Raw genomic sequence first — 23,249 nt, 5'->3', positions numbered from 1 at the left:
CTCTTGGTTAGGGAAGCTCCCTGATTTCGGGAATGGGAATTCTGCTGATTTTGGAAAAATCTGCGCAGTTTGGCTGGAAATCTCAAAAAAAAAAAAAAAAAAAGGATAATGGGAGAATTATGGGGCTTGGAGAAGAGCAGATCCTGTGGGCACGGGACAAAATCCTCAGGAGGAGCATCTAAGCCCCCTCAGATTGGATTTACTGCATCCAAGGCGTTAATTCCAGTTTCCTCACTGGGAATTTCTGTCGTCTTTAAAAGACCTTTTCCTCTTGCTGTCCCTGAGCCCCAAATCCCTGGAGGGAAGTGGCCCCTCCGGATCATCCCTGAGCCTCCCAGGCTTGATGGAGGGCAGCAGAAACAAGAAAGAGGGAAAACGTGGGGAAAGCTTTCCATCTTTTCAGGAAACTGGCGTTTTCCATACGGGCAGAGCTCACACTTGAGGGGAAAAAAGGGAAAATTGCGTCTCCCCACCCACTCTCACTTAGTTGGATATGATCCTTTAATTACCTCTTTATTTTTGTGCTGGAGTTGTACCTCAGGGAGGGCAAAAAAGGAAAAGAGCCAGACCCTTCCAGCTGTAATTACTGCGGGTTTGATGGGAATATTGCCTCGGATATAACGGGCCCACGCTCCCTAGTCCCACAGCCTTCGAGGTATCCATGAGAAAATTAATCCTCTGGGGAAAATCTGCGGCCGCCTCGGGAAGGGTTTATCGAGGTGGAATTGGGCTCCTGCCCTCAGGGAGGTTTGTGGGCAGATAAAGGGCAGGAGGAATGAATGGTTCACTGAGGAAAACTTCGGAATTCTCATTTTCTTGGCTTTTGGCAACTCCTCGTAGAGCTGGCACCACCACCAGCCCCCTGCAGCGGCTGGAGGGGGGAATTGGGGTGTCCAGGGGCTCCAAGAGCTCTGTTCCCAACCTTCCCAACCATCCATCATCCAAGCACCTCCTCATCGGTTCCCACCCCAGGAGCATGCAGGGGAGAGATGATGCCAGGCTGGCATTCCCAGGATTCTCCGGATCCCATTGCCCAGAGCCATCCTGATCCATGGCCAAAACAGGAGAATTTGGGAGAATCAGGGTGCCCAGGGGCTCCCAGAGCTCTGTTCCCAACCTTTGGCATCCCCATCCATCATCCAAGCGCCTTCTCATGGGTACCTGCCCCAGGAGGGTGCAGGGGAGAGATGATGCCAGGCTGGCATTCCCAGGATACTCTGGATCCCATTGCCCAGCGCCACTCTGGTCCAAAACAGGAGGATTTGGTTATCTGGGGAGAATTGGGCTGTCCAGGGGCTCCTGGACTTGTGTTCCCACCCCAGCCCTCTGCATCCCAAGCTGGCATCCTCAGAACACTCTGGATCCCATTGCCCAGAGCCAGCTTGGTCCAAACCAGGAGGATTTGGCAATTTAGGGAGGTTTCACTCAAAATTTCTCGAAGCACAAAGGTTCTCCCAACCCAGCGATGGAAATTCCACCCGGCAGCATCCGCTTGGATTTGGGGCACGCCAACGTGGTCCTTGTCCCTTCCTGCGTGCTCAGAGCAGCTCCCACCCGACCCAACCACGCCAGTTCCCTGCTGGCCGTCCCCGCGCCGTGCCCCGGGACTCACCCCAGGGCAAAGACATCCGAGTGCTTGGAGAAGGGCAGCTTGTCCTCCTCGGTGTCCGGAGAGAGCTGCCGGATGATCTCAGGGGCCAGGTGGCACAGCCAACCGTTCTGGATCCGCAGCTTGTTCTCCCTCCTGCTGGGACACGGAGCCGTGGGTACCATGGGGGACAGCACCAGCACATCCCCAGTGAGCAGCCCCCAGCTTCCCACCCTCTTCCCAAGGTTTTTAAGCCTGGTTTTCCCCGTATCATCCTTGGAAAGTCAGGTTTTAACCCTGCTCTAGAAATGTTGGCCCTGCCAGGGAGCAGGACAAAATTTGGGCCCAGGATGGCGGCTCCTGCCAGGGCACAGAGCCATGGGTACCACGGGGGGACAGCACCAGCACATCCCCAGCGAGCAGCCCTCAGCTTCCCACCCTTTTCCCAAGGTTTTTAAGCTTGGTTTTCCCTGCATCATCCTTGCAAAGCCAGGTTTTAACCCTGCTCTAGAAATGTTGGCACAGTGGCAGCAGGACAAAATTTGGGCACAGGATGGTGCTTAAGGGGAACTTTGGCTCTTCCAGGCTGGGGATGGGGATCTGGGGTCTGCTGGGGCTCCTGCTGTGCCCATTGCACCAAAACTCCTTAAAGGATCCAGGGGTAAAGTGAGGATAAATTCCCGCACCGTGGTTGGAGCAGGATGTTGGAGTGGGGTCCACAAAGTGCGTCTTCCGAGCAAACTCATCCTAAAATAACAGCCTGGGAATTGGTGTTTTCAGGTGTTTGGCCCCAAAACAGCCCCTCCAAGTCCAAGCCTCCAATGCCATCTCCCATGGGAGCAACCTGGCTTTGTAACAAACCCTCATTTCACCTCATCTGTCCTCCCTTCACCTCCCCAAGCTCCCCCTGCTCGGGATAAACGCATTGGAATCCTTTGGCCAATGGCTGAGGATGACGTCGGGGACTTCTCCATCCTTTGCATCCTCCAGCAGGCACCTGGGATACACACTGCTGGCTCCAAAATCCCTGGATCGTCAGTGGTGGTGACACCTGAAGAAGCTTCATCGTGGGTCTGAGCCCGAATTCAGCAGCAGGAGGGAACAAAGCTGTCCCAGGTCACGCTGGGCTGGAGAAGGCAGAGCCCTCTGGCTCGTGCCAGGAATTTCTCCCTGTGGGTGCTTGGAACCCTCCCGAAGATGGGGATGAACAGGGCTAAGGGATGGCTGTGGGGTCATCTGTCCTCCTGAATGTCCGTCTGGGGCCAAAATCCCATGGGACACCATGCAGGGATGGGGTCCCACCTCAAAGCTGACTGATAATCCCAAAACGACACAATCCGGATCCTCCCGTCTGCAAAGCCATCCCCGTTCCCAGCCGTAGGTCTGGCAGTGACCAGAGGGACCCCGTCCCTGGGGAAGGACGCTGCCACTCCTGGGAAGCGCTGATGAAGCCTCCTCGTCCCCTCTGGGGCGTCGATGGCTCCTCTCCACTCCCTGCGTTGGAATCTCCACCGCAATCAGCGGCTCCGGCGCGGCTCGAACCCTCCAGAGCACTTCGGCACAGAGGGGAGGCTTTCAGCTGCCCAGCCACCTCCCTCCACCCTCCAGCTCTTAATTACAAACCCACATTAAGCACCTGGGCAATTAAAAAGGCTTCGGCTCGCTCGTCCTTCCCTGTGCCCGCCTCTCCATCCTAGGAAGCAGCACTCGGATCTCCTCCAGCACCCTCAGCAAGGTTGGGTTTGCTCCTGGGGCTTCCATTTCTGCGCAGGGAGGGGCTCAGGGCTGTGACATCCCACAGGCAGCCTCGGGATGCTCCAGGGGCTGCATTGGGACGCACAGCTCATCCCTGGGCAAAGCTCCTGTGGGTTGTGAGCTCCCAGCAGTGAGGGCTGGGCTTTAGTGGGATCCCAAAAGTGGCCCAATGACAGCAGTTTGAGGGTTTATGACCAAAGTTTACCTGACTTCACAGCCACAACCAGCTGAGCAGCTTCCAAGCCACCCCCAGGGCAGAGGCAGGAGCAGAAGAGCTCCTCAGGCTCCTCAAGACCCACCTCATGCTCCTCCTAATTCCAGAGCAGCCCCACCGAGCCCAAGAACACTCAGAGAAGGAAGGAATAAATCAGATTTCACTGGGATGAGACCCCAAGTCACCAAACCTCTGCAGGAAGTGTTTTAACCCCAGAGAAACCAGCTGAAAAAATGCCACCATCCTTAACCTGACCTCCAAAAATTTTGTCTCCTTCTCCAGAGACGTTTTTCCAAGCCTCTAAAGACCCAAATCTGGGTTTTATCTCCCTTCTTCATCTGAGAGACACCAAAACGGGGAAAACCCATCTTGAAAAGGGGAGATCAGACCTACAGACCCTTCCTGTTCCAAGATCCACGGTGGCCATGGATCCCTGCTCTTGTCTGAGCTCTCCTCCAGCAGAAAATGTGTGCTACCAGCAGCCCAGGGCACTAATTGTCTCATTTTCTCCATTTTCCCAGCAAAACACCACTCATTTCTGTCCAGCCTTGCTTTCCTGGCCATCCTTCCTCTCCTGAGTCGTCTCCTGGATTTTAATCCCCCAAGGGACATCCCAATCTCGGCCACCTCATCAGAAACCCCATTTCCTCCGTCTCTCGTTCCATCTCCGGAGCATCTCTGACCTTCACAGCAAAGATTCCTGGCAAAACTTGTCTGGTTTTGCCCAAATCCTCATTCCCTGCTGGAATGAGCCGTTCCTTCCTCCTGGCAGGCCCTGAATCCCAAACCCTCTGCCCAGCTGCCCAACCAGAGGCAAACCCCATTTTGCCACAGCGGGAGGCCCTGGATTTCCTGGCCTTCCAGAGCTTTTGGCCAAGTTTGTGCTAAAATCTGTTGATATTTATCCAGGCAGAGTGGAAAACCTGGGAGTGCACAGTGTGGCATGGAGAGAGGCGGCCGCTGCCGTTCCCTCAAATCCTTTGACATCACCACTGGGAAACTGGGAGAAAATCCATAATTTCCAAGGGGCTTTTTATCTCCTGAGCATCTTTGCCGTGGAAATGGAAGGACCAGGAGGAAACTGCCTAAGCTTGGCCTGTGCAGCTCTCAACACAAAGGATTCAGTGGGAAATCCAACACAAAGGATTTATTGGGAAAGGTGGGAAAAGTCAGCAACGTTCTTATTTCCCACTTAAAAAAAAAAAAGGGAAATATCATCTCTGTTCTTCCTTCCCCACTTCTGTTTCTTTTTTCCCCCCCAGCTTTGTTCTTCCTCCTTTCCACAGCTGCTGGAACTCTTTGTCCTGCCATTCCTACAGCTGGAAAACCTCCCCACAAAAAATTTAATAAGAAACATTTACCAAAACCCTCAGATTTAAAACCCTCCGAGAGCCCAGTGCTGTGAAAGTCCCAAGCTTGGCTCTCATTTTCCATGTCTTGCTCCATGCCCGGCACAGACACCATGGCCAGATGTCTGTAATTCCCAAAATGTCACCAGAGTGGGGATGGCACAGGGATGGCATCACTCAATCCAGGCAGGAGATGAAGCAGATGCCAGGGAATTATAACGATGGAAAGGGAAAAGCCAAGGAATGAACCGGCCCTGCTGCCACAGGAGCATCTCCTGGGTGGCTGCAGGGTGGTTTGGCTATGGAATTGAGGCATCCCATGGGAAGAGGTTGGTCCAAGGGGCACAATCTGCCTCTCCGAACAAAAATCCCGGAGATTTGTGTGCGGAATTGTGCTCCTTCCCACGGATCAAAACCAACTCCCTTCAAACCGAGCAGCCCCAGGACACCCCAAGGCCCCTTGAACCCATGTCTGCCGAGGCTGGGGACACAAACAGGCGCTTGGAGAAGGGGTTTTTTGGACCTTTCCCCATGTTCCCAGCTTTAGGGCACGGGGAGGAGCTCCAGTGTGTCCGTGTCCTCCTACCTGCCCGCTTGGAGAACTCCAGAGATGCTGAAGAGCCCGAAGTCGGTGATCACCACCTTCCCATTGTCGTAGAAGACATTCTTGGACTTGAGGTCCTTGTGGAGGATGCCCTTGGCATGCAGGTATCCCATTCCCTAGGGTGGCACAGAGAGAGGAAAACACCCCGAAGTTACAAAAGCAGCACAAAGGGACGGGATAATGCCAGAGCGGGGCCGTTCCCATGGGATACTGGGAGCGTCCGTGAGCCACCGCGGCACAGCCAAGCTGGACCGCATCCCCAAAGGGCCCTGCAGGAAAGGAAAGTGGCTGGAGGGGTCCCTGCTTTGGGATGGGCTCCTGGAGGGAGATGGGATCGTGGCGTGGGTGTCCCAGCTGCCACGGCGCCCACTCGTCTTCCTGATTAATCGATTCCGCGGGAAAAATTAACGGCAAGCCCACCCGGCAGCCGCTTCCCTGGAATCCTCTGCTGGGAAATGGATGGTGATGATGTTCTCGCCTCCGTTTTTTTGGGGGCTGGGAGAGGAGGGTAATAACCGCTCCCCATCTCCCTGGCGGAGCCATCGGCGCTTCCGACGGCCCCATCCGCCTGGAAACGGGCGCCTCGCGGGAGTCCTGCCTTAATTCCTTCCCCCAGGAAAAACTGCTCGGCGGTTAATTAAAATTAGTGCTAATGAGGCACAAAAAGGCCATGGGTGGGAAATCCGAACTCTCCTGTTTAGCGCTGGCAAATCAAGCAGAGTGCCGGCAGCTCCGTGTGGTGGATGTTCAGCTCCGCGGGATAACTCTGGGAATGGGGAGGGGGATAAAGCACATTTATCCCGACTTCAGCAGGGATTTTGATGCTGTCCCACTTTTCACCCTCCTAAGCAGACTCAGGGAAAACTTGATCTGCAGGATGCTGATGAAGGATCGATGCCCAACAGGCCAGCAAACTGTTGCTTAAGAGGGAATATTGGTTGTCTGTCACTGGAAAAGGGGGATTTATTAACTGGAATTCCACGGGGATCCATCCATCTTGAGTCTCATCTTTTCATCTATCATCATTAACCACGCAGGCTGCGCGAGGAGAATTCATTTTTAAGCTGGCAGCTGATGTGGAGCCAGAAGACCCAACCCAAATTCCACCACCTGGAAAAAGTGGGAAAACAAACGGAAAAACACCCCAGCCCAGCAAGGTATGGGGGTTTCACTGCAACCCATGAGAAGTAAATCCTAAAGAGCTCCTACCAAGGGATGCTGCGGGAAGGAAAGGATTTGGGGCTGGATGCCAGGACCATTCCAGGCACCAGGATGAATTAGGGGTCTCCAGCTCCCAGCACATGAGATAATGGTGGGATTTTAAAAATCGGCTCTCAAATGTCACTGTCACCTCCAGAAAGTGCCAGGGTGGAGCAAGGAACAACATTCCGATGCTTCTCTGGCCAGGGTGCAGTGCAGGGCCCTGAGCATCCACGGATGAGCCCCAGTGCCATGGGAATACTCTGGGGGTGAGGAGATCCAGAGCAGCAGCAGGATCTTGCTCCCACCTGCTCCCACATCCAGCTGGGAGCTCGTCTCCATGGAATCATTAAACACAGCCCGGCCTTTGCTGAAGGAATTTCTCCGGGCAAACCCAAATCCCTCACCTGGCTCCGCACAGATCCCACTGCAAATTCCAGCCCTGGCACCCCGGCCCCTGGGATGATCCGTGAGGAAACACTCAGGGCCCAGTAATGCCTTAATTTGCTCGGCTGTGTGAGAAGCCAGCTCCCTCTGCCGGCACCGCTCCCGGGATAAATCATCCTTCCCCTCCGGAGGAACTCGGGATAACCTTGCACCCACTAATCCAATAATCTGGGCAGCTCTCCCGTCACATTCCAGGACTCAAGGGATAAAATCACACAACTGCTGTGACCGGGCAGCAAATCCAAAGCCTCTGGAAAATGCAGCCCCAAGTCCACCCAAACCAAGGTGTTGGGATTTGCCTTCGCTTCCCAACCCCCACCACCTCCAAATCCACCACAACATCTGCTGGAGATGGGTGGGGAAAGGTGGGAAGGCTGGGAAGCTGCTCCTCCACAGGAATGGGCCGTGTGGTTGGGTCATGGCATTGTGGCAGGGCTGGACCTCGCCGGGAATTCCCTTTGGTGCCTGGAGAGAGCCTTTGGAACTCTGCTAGTTCCTCCAGGGGTCTGGGCTGGATACAAAGTCCCTCTGCCTCTCAACACCGCAGAGTTGGAGGTTTCACACCCGTTCTGAACAGGCAGCAGCTGCAGAAAACAAGGATCTCTCAGCCTCATCCTCGAAACCCACACGGAGCAATGAACCCATGCAGGGAAAGGGGCTGAACCGAGCCGTTCTTTCCACTGGGAACATCTGGAAGGCAAAAGCCCTGAGCACGAAAAGGGGGGAAAATACAAGGCTAAACTGTGATGCTTCAAGTGTTTTCTCAGCAGGAAAAATCCACGTCTAAAAGGTGGAAAACATGGATCAGAAGTAGGAATTAAGGAGGGAGAGGCTCTGGGCTGCCTCGGGCACCCCCAACTCAGGCTGCGGCTCCGAGGTAGCAAAAGGTTCAGGCTGTGCTCACCTGTCAGCTCCTGCCTGGAGACTCCAGTAGGATCGAAGGAATTTAAACTTAAAAGTTAAAACTGGGTCTAAATAAACACAAAATAGGCGATTTAATAAGAGACAGCCTAAGCACCATCAGGGGAAAAGGCACCATCCAGGAAATACTGCCGAACATGTTCTGCTTTATAACCTGGATTTGAATATTTAAGGGGGGGTTAAGATCTGCCAGAAAATCAGATTTTCTGCTGTCTTCTCACAGTTAAACGTGGGATCAGCTCCAGGTTTGGGCTCCGGGGTGGAAGTGCTGGCTGACCTCGAGCAGGGCATGGGGGCAGTGTCACAGCTCCCATGGCAGGACACGTGCCAAGTATTTTTGGTGATGAATATGTTTGGAATCACAATGCAGCCCCGCTCTGGCAGACAGCTCAACACCTCAGTGCCACTGCCGACCTCTCATGGGAAGCTGTGAGGGCTCAGGACCCAAATTCCCGGCCACTCCACCCTGCCGGGATCGTTTATAGGATCACGTCTGAAGTGTGGAAGATGCTCTTGGAGCCATCCCTGGGAAAGGGAAAGCGTTTTTAGTTCTGGAAAATGTACATGAGCTTGGCCTCATGGCACCATGGCACGGATTTCTCCAGGAGCTTTGGCCCTGGGAATGCTTTATGGGAATACTGGGAATGCTGGAAGTGTCTAAGGCCAGGTTGGATGGGGCTTGGAGCCTGGGATAGTGGAAGGTGTCCCTTGGATGAGTTTTAATCTCCCTTCCAACCAAAACCACTCCATGATTCCATGACTATCACATTTTTTTCCCAAGAGGAGAGGAATATCCAACCAGGAACTCCCTCAAGCAGCAATGCTGGACTTAAAACACCTGAAATTCCGACGGGGAAGAGGAGCAGTGGCCAGGATGAGCCCCAAGCACGGGGAGCCCATGGAAGCTTTGGAGCCACCCCAGTTCAGCCACATGAGAGAGGTCAAAGAGAGCTGGATTTTAAAGCCAAAGAGCTCCATCCTGCCCAGAATCCTTGGATTTTAAAGCCAAGGGGTTCTATCCTGCCCAGAATCCTTGGATTTTAAAGCCAAGCAGAGCTATCCTGCCCAGAATCCTCGGCTGCTCCTCTCCCGCTCCCCAGAATGAGTGGATCGGGCTCTTGGCTGGGTTTTTTGCCGGACCCAGACCCCACCAGACCATACCTTCACGATTTCTTGTGCTATCTGCCTCGTCTTGTTGACATCCAGGACGATTTTGGCGTCCCTCACCACGGAGTAGAGAGTCCGTCCTTTACACAGGCTGGAGGAGCAGGAAAAGGGAAAGAGAAGTTACAAACCCTCCTGGAGAAACACCCCCAGATTATAAAGCAGGGAGCTGTAGATAATCCCTGGATTTTGGCCGGATTTTGGCCTCTTGGCTCGAGGCAGATCCAAGATTCCACAGGGAATCGGGGGCTCTCCCAGTTTGGCACTGGGAGGGAGCTCTCGCTGCTCCTGGCATGTCCTGGTGGCACCACCATGGTGCCACAAGGGACAACCGGGGCTGGCTCCTGGCTTTTCCCTGTATCCCAGACCTCAACAAGCCACCTGGTCCTCCCGCTTCCGAGCTGTTGTGCAGAACTGGCCGTGGCTCCCTCCTCCTCCTCCTCCCTCGGGATACAAAGCTCGCAGATGTAAAATGAGTCAAAAGAGGAAAGACAGGGAGGGGGAAAAAAAAAATCCCCCAACCCAACCCCATGCACTGTACAATGTCCTCCAATTTTCCTTCTCGTACCAATTACAGTAAAATCTATTTACAGAGCCTTAATTACCAAAGGCAGCTGGATTTTGGGGATGGGAGGGGGGGAGATGGATATAAACCAATTAAAAATATATTGACATTTGAATATCATAATGGAGGACGTGGGTGGCTGCTGCCTCGACTCCCGCCCACAAAAAAACGGCTTTTTTTTTTTTTTTCTTTGCTTTTCTCTATCCGCCCACGCTCATTCCAGGCAACTTTGGAAAGACGAGACTGGATACCTGTGCCTGGGAAATAAAACACCCAACGCACAGCTCGTTAAAGAGGTTTGGTGACTGCAGATGTTGATTTGATTCTGTTCTGGTTAACAAATTAAAAGTTCCGGGCTTTCATTCTGCTGCTCTCCCCCAGCTCGGCTCCACTGCTTTCCCCTCGCCCAGTTCCTCCTGCCCTGGGAATTCCAGCACGCCCTCGTTTGGATTCATACCCTGGGAGAGGTTTTGTCCTTTTTGGGTGAAAATCACCCCAGAATCATAAAAGAGAGTCATGGAATGGTTTGGGTTGGAAGGGACTTTAAGGACCATATAATTCCAGCCCTCTGCCATGGGCAGGGACACCTTGGATGGGGCTTGGAGCAACCTGGGATGGTGGAAGTGTCCCTGTCCGTGGCAGGGGTGGAATGGGATGAGCTTTAAGGTCCCTTCCCACCCAAACCATTCCATGGGTCCATGAAACCCAGAAGAACTCCAAACCTGCCAAAGGATCCTCCTGCTCCTAAGCCAGAAGCTCCACATCACTCCATGGGCAGAGAGCAGAATTTTCAGGACAAGCAGCGAAACATGAATGGGATCAATCCCATATCCCGTGGGTTTTGGAAAGACAACAGCACCCTTCAAAGTATTTCCTCCCTGGGCATGTTAGAAGTTGTCCTGCTGGGTACAAGTGACCTGCAGTGGGGATTTAGGGCAGCAAGTGCCCCCTCAGGGATGGGTTTTCCTTGCTCCGGTGTCCCAGCACATCCCTGAGCATCCCAGCTGGATTTAGCCCCGAGGTGGCTGCGGTACGAACACGCTCCCTCTAAACCGTCTTCCCACCTCCTGCAACACTTCAGCTGCAGTCAAATAGGAATTTGCTGGAGATTAGGATCCAAGCGCTTGGAAATCAGTGATAAAATCCTTGGGTTTACGCAACCGCAACGAATCCAAGCGTGCAGAATAACGACGGACACGAATTCTCCTTCCACCACCTTTATTTTTCTGCACTAATTTGCTGCATAAACCCACCAAGCTTTAAGCTCTGCCACACAACAGCCTTCTGCCACCTCCATGACCTGCCTGCACGCACAGGAGTTCCCCCAGCCCTTCCCCATTCCCGGAAAACACGTTTTCTCCCAGAGAAAACCATTTTACAGCCAGTTGCCTGTGATCTGAATTGGTCTCAAATTGACACTGGAAATGCAATGAGTGGATTAGCGCTGGAACGGGGCTGGATTCCAGCCCTAGGGCGAGTTAAGATCAGCTGTTTTCCTGGGGAAGGGTTGTTTAGAGGAAAATCCTCACATTTCTGCCTATCGGAACTCCTGAGATAACCCCGAGAGCAGAGCTTGCAGCCCTTTGCTGATGAGATTCCCATCTTTCCACTTCGTTTACAGGATTTCCAAACCCTTCCCAGCGGATGGAGCCACCGCAGGAGAGCAGCCAGACCCGCGGTGGTGGCACCGGGACATGGCACTGTCTCCTCTGCTCCTCAGACCCTGGCAGAGCCATCAAAGCAGCCCAGGTGCTTCTCCCCTCCCCTCGATGAGTAACGGCTCCGAATGAATTCACTGAGCGCCCGCCGCCGCACCGGCACATCCGACTTTTCCTGCCGGATAAGGAGCTGCCAACGCGGAGATAAAGCCCTTTGATACCTTTTGTGCAGCACCTGAGCCCATTCAGCCACCACCTGCAGAACCTTTTCACGGCACAGCTCAACAATTCCGCTCCTCCTCATTCCTCAATCGCTCCCCATTCGGGCAGGACAAAGCGGCGCCCGGGGCACGCTCGGAGTCTTCTGCCTTTCCACTTGGAGTGGTCCCTGCTGAGCGTGGCTTTGAGGGACACGGCTGGGGATGACAAGGCCACAAAATGCCTACTCTCGACACCAAAAACAAGGCAGATGATTTGCATCTTCAGATGGATCACGGTTTATTCAGCGCTGAAGTGAAAATTCATAAGGAATTCTTGTCTTCTCCTCCCAAACTTCTCCGTCCCACCTGGCAGCAGAGCAGGTTGATGACACATGCCCCGGTGCCACGAGGTGGCCAAATGCCACCCAGAGCTGAGGGGTGGCAGGGACAGAGATGCGAAGATCCTTCTGGGGGTCCTCAGGAGCGCACCTCATCCCATGGCACATCCACATCCCGGTGCCTTTCCTGGCACCAGGACAGGCCCAGCCCCATCCCTCTGCAGATGCCACTCTCAATTCAAAATGCGTTTTTGAAGTGTTCAGCCAAGCAAGCCAAATCCCAAATTGCTTTATAAGCACTGCATTCCCAATGTGGGCTGGAGACATCGGCAGCGGGAGCAAAGCCAAGGCGGCTCGCAGAGGAACAATTCGGGATGAGGGCGGAAGAGCTGGAGCGCTGCCTCTGGGTGTTTTTGCTGTTCCGTGGGAAAACAGACTCATCTGTCTGTCATCCATTTGAGTTTTTCACCCCTCTCTGCAATATTGATGGTCATCATCTCTACCCTGGTGGCCAGCACCTCTACACTGATGGTTGTTGTCTCTACATTGATGGCCATTACCCTTAAGTGGTAGCCAACACCTCTACATTGACAGCCACCACCTCTATACCGGTTGTCATCACCACTACACTTGTGGTCATCAAGTCTACACTGATGGCCATCACCTCTGCATTGGTGGCCATCACCTCTACATTGATGGTCATTGTCTCTACACTGATGGCTATCACCTCTGCATTGATGGCCATCACCTCTACATTGATGGTCATTGTCTCTACACTGATGGCTATCACTTCTGCATTGATGGCCATTACCTCTACACTGATGGTCATCACCTCTACATTGATGGTCATTGTCTCTACACTGATGGCTATCACTTCTGCATTGATGGCCATTACCTCTACACTGATGGTCATCACCTCTACACTGATGGCCACCATGTCTCTATTGATGGCCATTACCTCTACACTGATGGCCACCACGTCTGTATTGATGGCCATCACCTCTACACTGATGGTCATCACCTCTACATTGATGGTCATTGTCTCTGCACTGGTTGCCAGCACCTCTATACGGGTGACCACCACCTCTACATTCATGGTCATCACCTCTACGCTGGTGGCCAACACCTCTACACTGATAGTCACTGTCTCTACATTGATGGTCACTGTCTCTACACTGATGGCCATCGCCCGACACTGATGACCATCACCTCCATACTAATGGCCACCACGTCTATATTGATGGCCTTAACTCTACATTCATGGCCATCATCTCTACATTGGTGGCCAACATTTCCGCAGTTGAAGCCCCATCCTGGCTCCAGCTCAGGAGCAGAGATCATCCCGAGCCGGCAGCCCGGCGGTTGCAAGGTGCGTTCCATCACTCCAGGAACTTGGTGCTTCCCTTCCTTCTTCCCATCCACATCAATGCCCGTTCAATGAGAGAAATGATAAATGCCAGACCCCAGGAAGTTCATTCCTTGCCGGGATATGGATTTATAGGGAAGCAGCTCGGGTACCATGGTGACAGTCAGCACTATAGACCCAGGGGAGACACTGGAGAGGAGAGCGAGGTGGGGAATTAATAAAAAATGCTTTCATATAAAAATACCTCTGCTCCCAGGTTACGTCTGTGCCGGAGGAAAGACACGGCAAAGGATGCTTGGATGCTCCCACATTCCCCAGCTGTTTACCCACTTGGAGGTTTTCATGGAAAAAGGACCCTTTGGGGAATGTCAAGAAAGAAACAGCAACAGGAAGCACTGAGCCGGGACTTATTTGATTTCATTTGAGCAGGACCAGAGAGGGAAAGAAGGAGCTCTGCACATTCTGGCACGTTCCTGACTTATTTGGGAAGTTTTCCAGCTGTTCCCATATATTGGCTTGTTCCTCTCTTTTCCTGGCAACGGCGCTTTTGGAATGTGACGGCTCCTGAGGTGTTTCACAACAAGGAAAATCGAACAAGGCTGGAAGAGCAGCAAAGGGAGAGCTTTGGGTTCATTTTTATCCCGAGGTTTTGTTTTCCTCTAAATGGATAAGGAATCTCGCCCCCTTGACTCCCTGCCAATGCCAGAGCGAGAGGAGCAGCTCAGTGGCAGTATCCAGCCTGAAATTCCTCAGCCCTCTACATCCAAACACCATAACCATGACCAGGGAGGAAAAATTAGGATATTAGGGAAAATTTCTTCACTTGAAAGTGTTGCCAAGCCCTGGAACATGCCTGGAGTCCCTATCCCTGGAGGGATTTAACAGCCGTGTGGATGTGGCACTTGGGAACACGGAGCAGTGGTGGCCTCAGCCGTGCTGGGGGAATGGTTGGAATTTACCATCTTAAGGATCCTTTCCAGACTAAACAATTCCGTGGTTCTATGGAAGCAGCAGCCAGGGACTGGCAGCTTGGTGGCAACTCAGGGCCATGACCTGAGCAGCAGCACCCAGCAGATCCCAGCCCCTCCCGGCTGGAAATACTCATCCCATCCAACCCCATTCCAACAGAACCCAAAGCAGCCCCAATGGGAAGCCAAGGAATTCAATTCCTGCCATTTCCAGCACAGCCCACATCCCCAGCCTGGAGATGGGAGAGACGCTCCTGCTCCTCATGGAGGAGCCTCTGCAGAGCCAAACCAGCAGGAGGAAGCAGAAAAGCCCTGGAGAGCCAACGCTCCCCTCATCCCGCTATCTCCTGCCGATGGAAGCACTGGCTTTTGCTGGATATTACTTAGGCAGCAAAATTTTCCTGCCAGCAGCTGGCACGCGAGATAACTACAGCCAAACCACAAGGGCTGCAGGAGGAGGAGGAAAAGGAGGAGGAGGAGGAGGGGGATCAGCCTCCCCGAAAAGTAGCTCCAACTCCATCGTCGCCTTGGAAAAAAACAAGTTATTTGGAAAAATCCAACTCCATGCATTTTTATTTGGAGGAAATAGAGGAGACGAGCTCTTCTCCAGCTGCGGGGAGAAGAGCTCGGAGCCAGGTGAATGCAAAGCAGCCCCCGGGGCTTAGCTAAAGCCAGGCTTATGAACAAGTCATCCGAAAAAACTCCATGCTCCAGGTGCCACTTGCCGCCTTTGGAAAGGACACGCTCGGAATCGGCTCCGAGAGGGAGGGTTGGGCGCACAGGGATGAGTGGAGGCGCCTCGACCTCCTCGTTTCTGATATATTCTCTGCTCCTCCTGCTGTTTTGAACTTCAGGGAGGAAAAGAAATTTAAAAAAAAAAAAAAAAATCCTTTCGGAGACAGGAATGAAACCTTGGATCGAGCCGGCTGCTTCCCTGGAACCCGGCTCCACTTTGGAATAGTAATAATAATTATTATTATTAATAAACAATTAATGCTGCTGTCATGGGAAGGAGCTGTTTCTTTGTCTAGGCAGGGTGCCAGCACACGGATCCCACACAGGCAGTCCTGCTCTGTCCCAAAGATGACCCCAAGCATTGAGAGTGCTCAGAAAAAATCAGGAACGATGCTGGGATGTCACTCATCAGGGACGGGAAGAGCTGACACGATCGGAAGGAATTTTTGGGACCATCTCTCAGCAGGCCACTTAATCAAAGGCATTTCCTTAAATCCCTTCCTCTCCAGCAAAGCGAATCCTGCTGTGTTAAGCACTTTCCCGGAGAATTCGGGGCCAAACCAGCGATATTTCCATGGCATTTGGAAACACTCTTAAAACACAAAGGGAAAACTTCCCCCCTGGAGCATCCTCCACGTTAAGGAGCAGCCGCCGGCAGGGATTTGATGCTCCAGCGGGTAAGAAAAGCTCAGCCAGCCCCAATGTTTCGACATCAAACACAGAGGATCAAGCTGCTGCTTTTCCCCATTCCCAGCCATCCTCTTGGCTTGGGATATTCCAGGCCCCTCCCCAAGCTGCTGTCTGCCGCTGGAAGATAGATCCAGCTTTAATGTGTATATTAATCCACGTATTGACTTTGCCGTTGTCAGTCGTTATCAAGATTTATCCAGCCTGATGGCCTCGTATCGATCGGGGGGGAGTGTATTCCCACGGGTCAATCCATTCTGATCCCACGCCTGGCATGAAGTCGATCTCCATTTATTATATTATCTACGAGCTCCATTATTTAACTGCCAGGGAAGGGAATGCAGCGGAAAAGCAGGAAAAGGGAAAACAACAGGGGCAGAGGAGAAGGGCCTGGCTCCTAAAGCGGGTGTTTGAACGTGGACAGGGTTAGGGGAGGCAGGAATCCATGGCTTCCCTTCCCAAAACGGACCCAGGAGTGCGGAGAGAAGGGCAGGACCTGAAAGGCACCTTGGAAACACTCCAGGATCAGAGACTCGTGGAATGGTTCGGATGGGACGGGACCTCAAAGCTCAGTTCATTCCACCCCCTGCCGTGGGCAGGGACACCTTCCACCATCCCAGGCTGCTCCAAGCCCCGCCCAAGCTGGCCTGGAACACTCCCAGGGATGGGGTAGCCTGTCCCAAGGCCTCACAGGGAAGAATCTCTTCCCAAGATCCCATCTAACCGTGCCCTCTTCCCCATGGGAAGCCGTTCCCTGTGTCCCATCCGTGCATGGCTCCCAAGCCTGGCATGGAGGAAAACAAGGTGGCAACTCCGTGCCTCAGTTTCCCACCCACTGAGCAGGATTTAGAGCTTCTCCTTGAATTCCCAGCGCAGGAAGGAACGCTGGGAGGATGCATTTTAAGTCCATTAGAAGAAAAATCCAATTTCAAATCCAGAATCCTGGAATGGCTTGGGTTGGAAGAGACTTCAAAGATCCTCTCATTCCAACCCTTGCCATGGGCAGTGATGCCACTCAGGATATTCAGGGCTCCATCCCACCTGACCTTGTTGTTCCTTCAATTTGTGGTTCATTAAAGCTCTAAGGACAATTTGGATCCCCTGGAGGGATCAGGGAGCTGGCTGCAGGCACCACAGAGCATCCACAGGGATGCCTTGCTTTCCACCCTTCCCCTTTCCTCCCATCCTTCAAATCAGGTTAAATATCCCCAGCTCCCCGAGCATTGAGATTTACAAGCCCCAAATCCTTCCCAGCTGGGCTGTGCCTGTAAATGTCAGGAGATCTGGCACTGGGAGAGGCTCGGAAGAGCCGAGAGTTTAAAGCCAAGCTTTGTCCAGAGCTCTTCCATGCCCACCAGGAGCAGGGTCCAGGGATGGGAGAGCATCCCTCGTGAAGGGCTTGTTCCTCCTAGCAGCAGAGCCGAACATTAAATATTGGCAAAATCCAGCACAGAAATCTATTATAGAATCAAAACAAACCCCAATATTTAGTCCATGCACTAAAGTTATCCAGGAATAAACAGCTGAAGTGCCTTGGCTATCCTTCCATCCCTCGCTCTCACACCTTCCCTATTAATTAGTGCCAGGGAATGTGAAATTAAAACCTGTTTTCCACAGAGAAAAAGGAGCAAACTCTTATTTCATCTTCAATATCTCACGTTAGGACAGGGCCTGGGTTTATCTCCATCCCCCCACCACCAGCAGCTCCAGGGAAGGGTTTGGGAGATGCTCCCTCTCCAGCAGAAACGTTCCAAGTTCCTCTGCTCCAAAGGCACCTTCGACAAATTAATTCTCTTGACGCAGTTCTGCCAAGGTCAGGCTTAATTCCTAATGTTCCTCAATGTTCTCCTGTGTCTTCCCAGCCAGGGACATAAATCATGGCCACACAGCCCTGGTGGCATCACCGGCGGCACCCTGGAAAGCTGAAGCCACCCTGGCGTGACAAGAGAGGGGTCAAAACCCAGCCTGGAGCATCCCAAGGAGCAAATCCCAGACTCTTGGCACAGGCTCCGAGAGCCACGTTGGAGCTTTTAAGCAAAAACCCAAAGAATCTTGGAAGAGCTGCACCAAATCCCCCTCACAAGCCAGCAGGAGCTCAAAGCCCAGGCAAAGCCCAGCTCAAACCTTCTCCCAAACAACATTCCCAACCAACAGGAGCCCCCTGTTGCTGCATCCAGCACGTTGATCCCCTGCTCCATTACAGACGCAATGAGCACCTGGAGCCTTGGGAAGCATCAATAAGCACCCAAATCTCCCTTTTTTTCCCCAGGAGGAGCACCCAGAATCCTCAAATGTGGGAGTTTCTGCTTTCGTGGGTGGCTGGAGCCATTTTAGCCAGATTAGGGAAGGACTTTACCCTTGGAAGACCCCCCTGGGTGGCTGAGGCTTTTCCTCTGTTCCTGCTCTGGGGGCCAGCACCAGGAGCCCCAAGTAGCTGGATTTACCCAGGCCTGGCTTTGTCCCACTCCCCACCAGCAAAACCAACTCGTTATTCCAACAAACTGGGAGCTTTTCCAGCCCTTTCATTCCCGCCGAGCCAAGGACTTCGCCGCCGTTTCCCACCATCCATTAAGCAGTGCTCAAAGCACCAAGGCTCGCACCCGCTCCTGCTCCAGACTAATTAAGATGGATGTTAATTGTCCCCAGCGCTCATTACCCAAGAGAAAACCCATTAGCGGCTCTGATGGAAGTGTTCCTTGGAGTCACCTCCCCCACTGCTGAAAAATGCTGGATTTCTGCTTTTCCGTTGCTTTAAGAGACAACTCGGGAATCATGGAATGGGTTGGGTGGGAAGGGACTTTAAATCCCATCCAGTGCCACCCCTGCCATGGGCAGGGACACCTCCCACTGTCCCAGGCTGCTCCAAGCCCCAATGTCCAGCCTGGCCTTGGACACTGCCAGGGATCCAGGGGCAGCCCCAGCTGCTCTGGGCACCCTGTGCCAGGGCCTGCCCACCCTCCCAGGGAACAATTCCTTCCCAAGATCCCATCCAGCCCTGCCCTCTGGCACTGGGAAGCCATTCCCTGTGTCCTGGCCCTCCATGCCTTGTCCCCAGTCCCTCTCCAGCTCTCCTGAAGCCCCTTTAGGCACTTCAGGAAGGGGCTCTGAGCTCTCCCTGGAGGCTTTTCCACTCTCAATCCCAGTGTTTTTATCACTGATGAAAATGTTAAACTGCGCTGGTCCCGTTTATCCATAAATGTAGGGAAAATCAGATTTTTAACCTAAACCATCCCACCCTCGGCCAGCTGCTGCCTCAGTTTCCCCTTCCATTCTTTCCCCAGTGGGCTGTTTGGATGGGGAAATTTCGTTCTGCTAATGAGACGATCCCTGAATATTGCAGGCAATCAGGAAGGAAAACATCGGCATGGGGAAAAGTAAAAATAAACCTGGCTATAAATAACCCCCTTCCGGCAGCGCCGGTGGCACGACGTGGTGAAGCCCCTTCCCAGGGACACGCAGCTGCTTCCAGACGTGCAGGGAAACGGAGATTTCTGCAGCAACTACAAGGAATTGCTGGGATTTTGTGGAAAAAATGGCCTCGAGTGGCCACTTGTGGGCTCCCAGAAGAAAAAGTGGCCTTTTCCACACACAGCAAGTCCTGCCCTGGGAATGGGCACAGGGAAGGTGAGGAAATCCTGATATCCTGGCTTTGTATCCATAATCCCCACCTCAGGCAGCTGGGAGTGATTTTCCCTCACTCCAGGCAAAGCCTGGTTTAAAGTTATTCCCAGAAATCCCCAGGCAGAACTTGAGCCCCGTTTGGGGGATTTCTGCTTTTCCGGTGCATTAAGAGACAACTCAGGAATCACAGAATGGGTTGGGTGGGAAGGGACCTTAAATCCCATCCAGTGCCACCCCTGCCGTGGGCAGGGACACCTCCCACTGTCCCAGGCTGCTCCAAGCCCCAATGTCCAGCCTGGCCTGGGGCACTGCCAGGGATCCAGGGACAGTCACAGCTGCTCTGGGCACCCTGTGCCAGGGCCTGCCCACCCTCCCAGGGAACAATTCCTTCCCCATATCCCATCCAGCTCTTCTCTCCTTTGGTTTAAAGCTGATATCGACTCAACTTTCGAGGGATGCAGATAAAAGCAGGTTGTAGGAACAACTCAACGATGCCTGGAAATGTTGTGAGCTTGGGTTATATTTTTGGGCAATTGAATAAATTTACATTTTGACCTTAAAAAACAGGACCAAGTGCAGCTGGAAGAGGAACAGGATGAGCCGAGCTCCACAATCCTCATTTTAATTCACCAGGATGCAGCAGCACACGGACTGGTTTTGTCCAGCTGTCAAAAATGGCACCTCTCTGCTTGTACAGAAAGGCCCATTAGAATTGAAAATGGAAGAGAAAACATTCCACGGCTCAAAGGAAAACTAAACCCCAAAAATATCGAGGAATACATTCCCCAGGTTTTGCTATTGAACAGCACTGAAAAGCTGGGCAAACGGGGGCTGCAAAGGGACGTCGGAGCGGGATGGAGACGCCGCCTTTTCCTTTGGGAACACGGCGTAACACGCGGATGGGGGCTCTGACTCATCCATCAATACATGTGTTTGCACACTTTTCCAAAAGCTTTTGGCCTGGAGCTACCCAATAGATGGAAATGCTGCGGAATTTTCCCCAGATGGCTCATTTTTGGTCCCGAATAAAAGGCATCGCTCTTCCAGTCGCCAGCTGGGGAGAGCCGGCCCCGCTGTGGGGTCACCCTGACTCCAGAGGATGGAACTCCCAAGGCAAACACAGTCCATGACCCCACCGGAGCGGGGAGCAAGGGATGAGGTGCCACAAATTCGGGGTGAAATCCTTTTGTTTTGGACAAAGAGGGAGCAGAGCACCTGCAGAGCCACCCCATCTGGGATCAGGGACTGGGAGGTGCCACTTTCAAGGGAAAAATTAGGGACATTAGGAGAAGATGATGCAATATTTCATCACTGATGGCTGTTGGAAGCGGTGCCATTCCATTGCTTTTGAAATGCTGCCAGGAGGAAAATTCAGCCTCACCTTGGGGAAACTTCTCCGGGAGAAAATAACCCAGGGTGGGATGAAAAGAGGGATAATATCCAGCTGAACACATGGTCTGAAGGTGAAGAAAATCACAGAATTCCCAGGAATAAATGTAATTCCCATGAGAACAGCTGCTCTGGGAGCAGTTGCAGCCTCTTTGCCTCCAGGCCAGCTGGGATTTTTTTGCCCACCCACACAGGGATTACACCGGGAGACTCAGTGCTGCATTCCCACTGGGAATGTGGGTGAGGGCAGGTTTTTGGGAATGCCTCGATACCCAGGAAGCTGTGGAGGTCTTGGATGGTTTGGGAGCCCTCAAATCCCAGTTTGCTCCCCAGAAAGCTGCTGGGAGCCTCCCAGTCTTCCAGTTCCTAAAGGGGCACCAGGAGAGCTGGAGAGGGACTTGGGACAAGGCATGGAGGGACAGGACACAGGGAATGGCTTCCCAGTGCCAGAGGGCAGGGCTGGATGGGATCTTGGGAAGGAATTGTTCCCTGGGAGGGTGGGGAGGGGCTGGGATGGAATTCCCAGAGCAGCTGTGGCTGCCCCTGGATCCCTGGCAGTGTCCAAGGCCAGGTTGGACACTGGGGCTTGGAGCAGCCTGGGACAGTGGGAGGTGTCCCTGCCCAGGGCAGGGGTGGCACTGGATGGGATTTAAAGTCCCTTCCCACCCAACCCCATTCCATGATTCCATGGCGCTTCCTGTCCCTGGATAAAACAAACCATTCCTGCCCGGAGCTCCACTTCTAGATAAGAATGACCTGCCTGGACACACTTCTGGATTTGCCCTGTTCTCCACACCACATGGAGAAGATCCCTTCCTTAGGGCAGGAAACTCAACCCAACGGCGCCGTCGGACCGGAGGAAAAACAACGGAAAAACCAAATTTTTAGAAGGAAGAAACGAATCTTTGGACAGAAAAAAACGACCCCAACCTGGTGATGATGGCGAGGTGGGGAGGGCTCATGCAGGCCCCCATGAAGAGCACCACGTTCTCGTGCCGGGTCTGCCGGTAGGCCATGACCTCCCGCTTGAAGGCCTTGAGCTGGTCCTCGTTGTCGCGCTCGATGTCGATGAGGCGAATGGCCACCTCCCCGTGCCAGCGCCCGTGGAACACCTGCCCAAAGCGGCCCTTCCCGATGAGCTCCCCGATCTCCAGCTGCTCGAAGGGGATGTCCCACTCCTGCAGGAAGATGCTGGTCTGGCTGGCCTTGCGCGGGAAGTTGCGCGCAGAGAGCAGCGAGAGGTTCATCTCCTCGAAGTCGTCCTCGGACTCCTGCACCTCCTCGGCGCCTTCCTCGTTCTGTGGTGGGCAAAGGGCATCGGGAACAATAAAACAGGGAGAAAACTGGGGGGAAAACCCCACTGATCCAACTGCTGCTCGCTCAGCCCCAGAGGAACCAGGAAGGCACCTCCCAAAGCCAACGGAGCGGCCCCGTTCTACGCAAAGGCAGCGGAATCCCAGGTTTTCATAGAATCATGGAATCCTTTAGGTTGGAAAAGCCCTCTGAGATGGGCTCCAACCCCTCCCCAGCACTGCCAAGGCCACCACAGACCCATGTCCCCAAGTGCCACATCCACAGGGCTTCAAACCCCTCCAGGGATGGGGACTCCAGCACTGCCCTGCAGAGCCAATTATTTACCCCGGGGTTAAATTTAAGACTGTGACCCAGCAGAGATTTAGTTGATTTGCCTTAAAACAGTTTCATCCTCCCCTGGCTGAGCTGTGCTCTGTTCATTCCCATTATTCCCACCCTGGCACCCCCTGGTCAGCATTCCCAGACCCCCTGATGGTCCATTTATACTTCCTACAGGATTTTACCACACCCTTTAAAAGCCCCGTTCTCATCTTCCCCCTCCCCTCCCTTCCGCCACATTTTTAACGCATCCTAAAAAACCTCATTGAATTCCAAACTGGAAGCCCAGGAGGGTCCCTCTCCACAGGGTGGGGACACGGATGCCTGGCCTTTGATTTAATTATCAGCAGTTCCACTGCACAGATGGGAAACATCTCCATTTCCTAGGAAATGTGCCCCAAGGTACCCTTAAAACCAAGGCCCATTAAGCACAGGAGCCGTCTCACCTCCGAGGTGGGCTCCACTTCAATTTGAAGCAATGGGTTTCCTTCCAGGCTGTTAAAAGAATTCCAGAATTAACGCCACGGAAAAACACCGGGATTCGGGCAGCAGCCCCACTTCCCACCCCAGGAATAAAGAGATCAGGGAGGAGAAGGCGTCACTAACCCGGGGTAAGGGACAGATTTAACCCCCCCACAGACACTGGGGTACATCCTCGAGGTGTTTTTAGAGATTTCCAAGACTTTTTTCCCTACAACACCAGCCAAAGCAAAAGTGCAGAAGGAAAGAAAAGGAGTTTTTCAATCATTTTGGAGAAGTGCCGGGTTCCAGGATCCTCTCCCAAAGTAAAGAACCCAAATCTGGCTGGTTTTCCAGGTCTTTTCCTTCCCTGTTTACTCAGCACCTCC

At 53.2% G+C, this 23,249-nt stretch overlaps 1 protein-coding gene across 1 annotated transcript in view; it reads right to left on the bottom strand.

Annotated features, from left to right (window-relative positions):
* KSR2 (kinase suppressor of ras 2) overlaps positions 1 to 23,249 on the bottom strand; it is a 73,971-nt gene that overhangs the window by 2,039 nt on the left and 48,683 nt on the right. The window contains 5 exon segments of the mRNA XM_039561040.1: positions 1,613 to 1,744; positions 5,493 to 5,626; positions 9,240 to 9,336; positions 21,700 to 22,067; positions 22,848 to 22,896. Coding sequence (XP_039416974.1) covers positions 1,613 to 1,744; positions 5,493 to 5,626; positions 9,240 to 9,336; positions 21,700 to 22,067; positions 22,848 to 22,896 — 780 coding nt within the window.

This window comes from Corvus cornix, chromosome 15 (assembly GCF_000738735.6).
Source record: "Corvus cornix cornix isolate S_Up_H32 chromosome 15, ASM73873v5, whole genome shotgun sequence".
Classification (NCBI taxonomy): Eukaryota; Metazoa; Chordata; class Aves; order Passeriformes; family Corvidae; genus Corvus; species Corvus cornix.
Note: the sequence above shows the minus strand (reverse complement) of the source record. Positions and strands in the feature narration are given on the sequence as shown.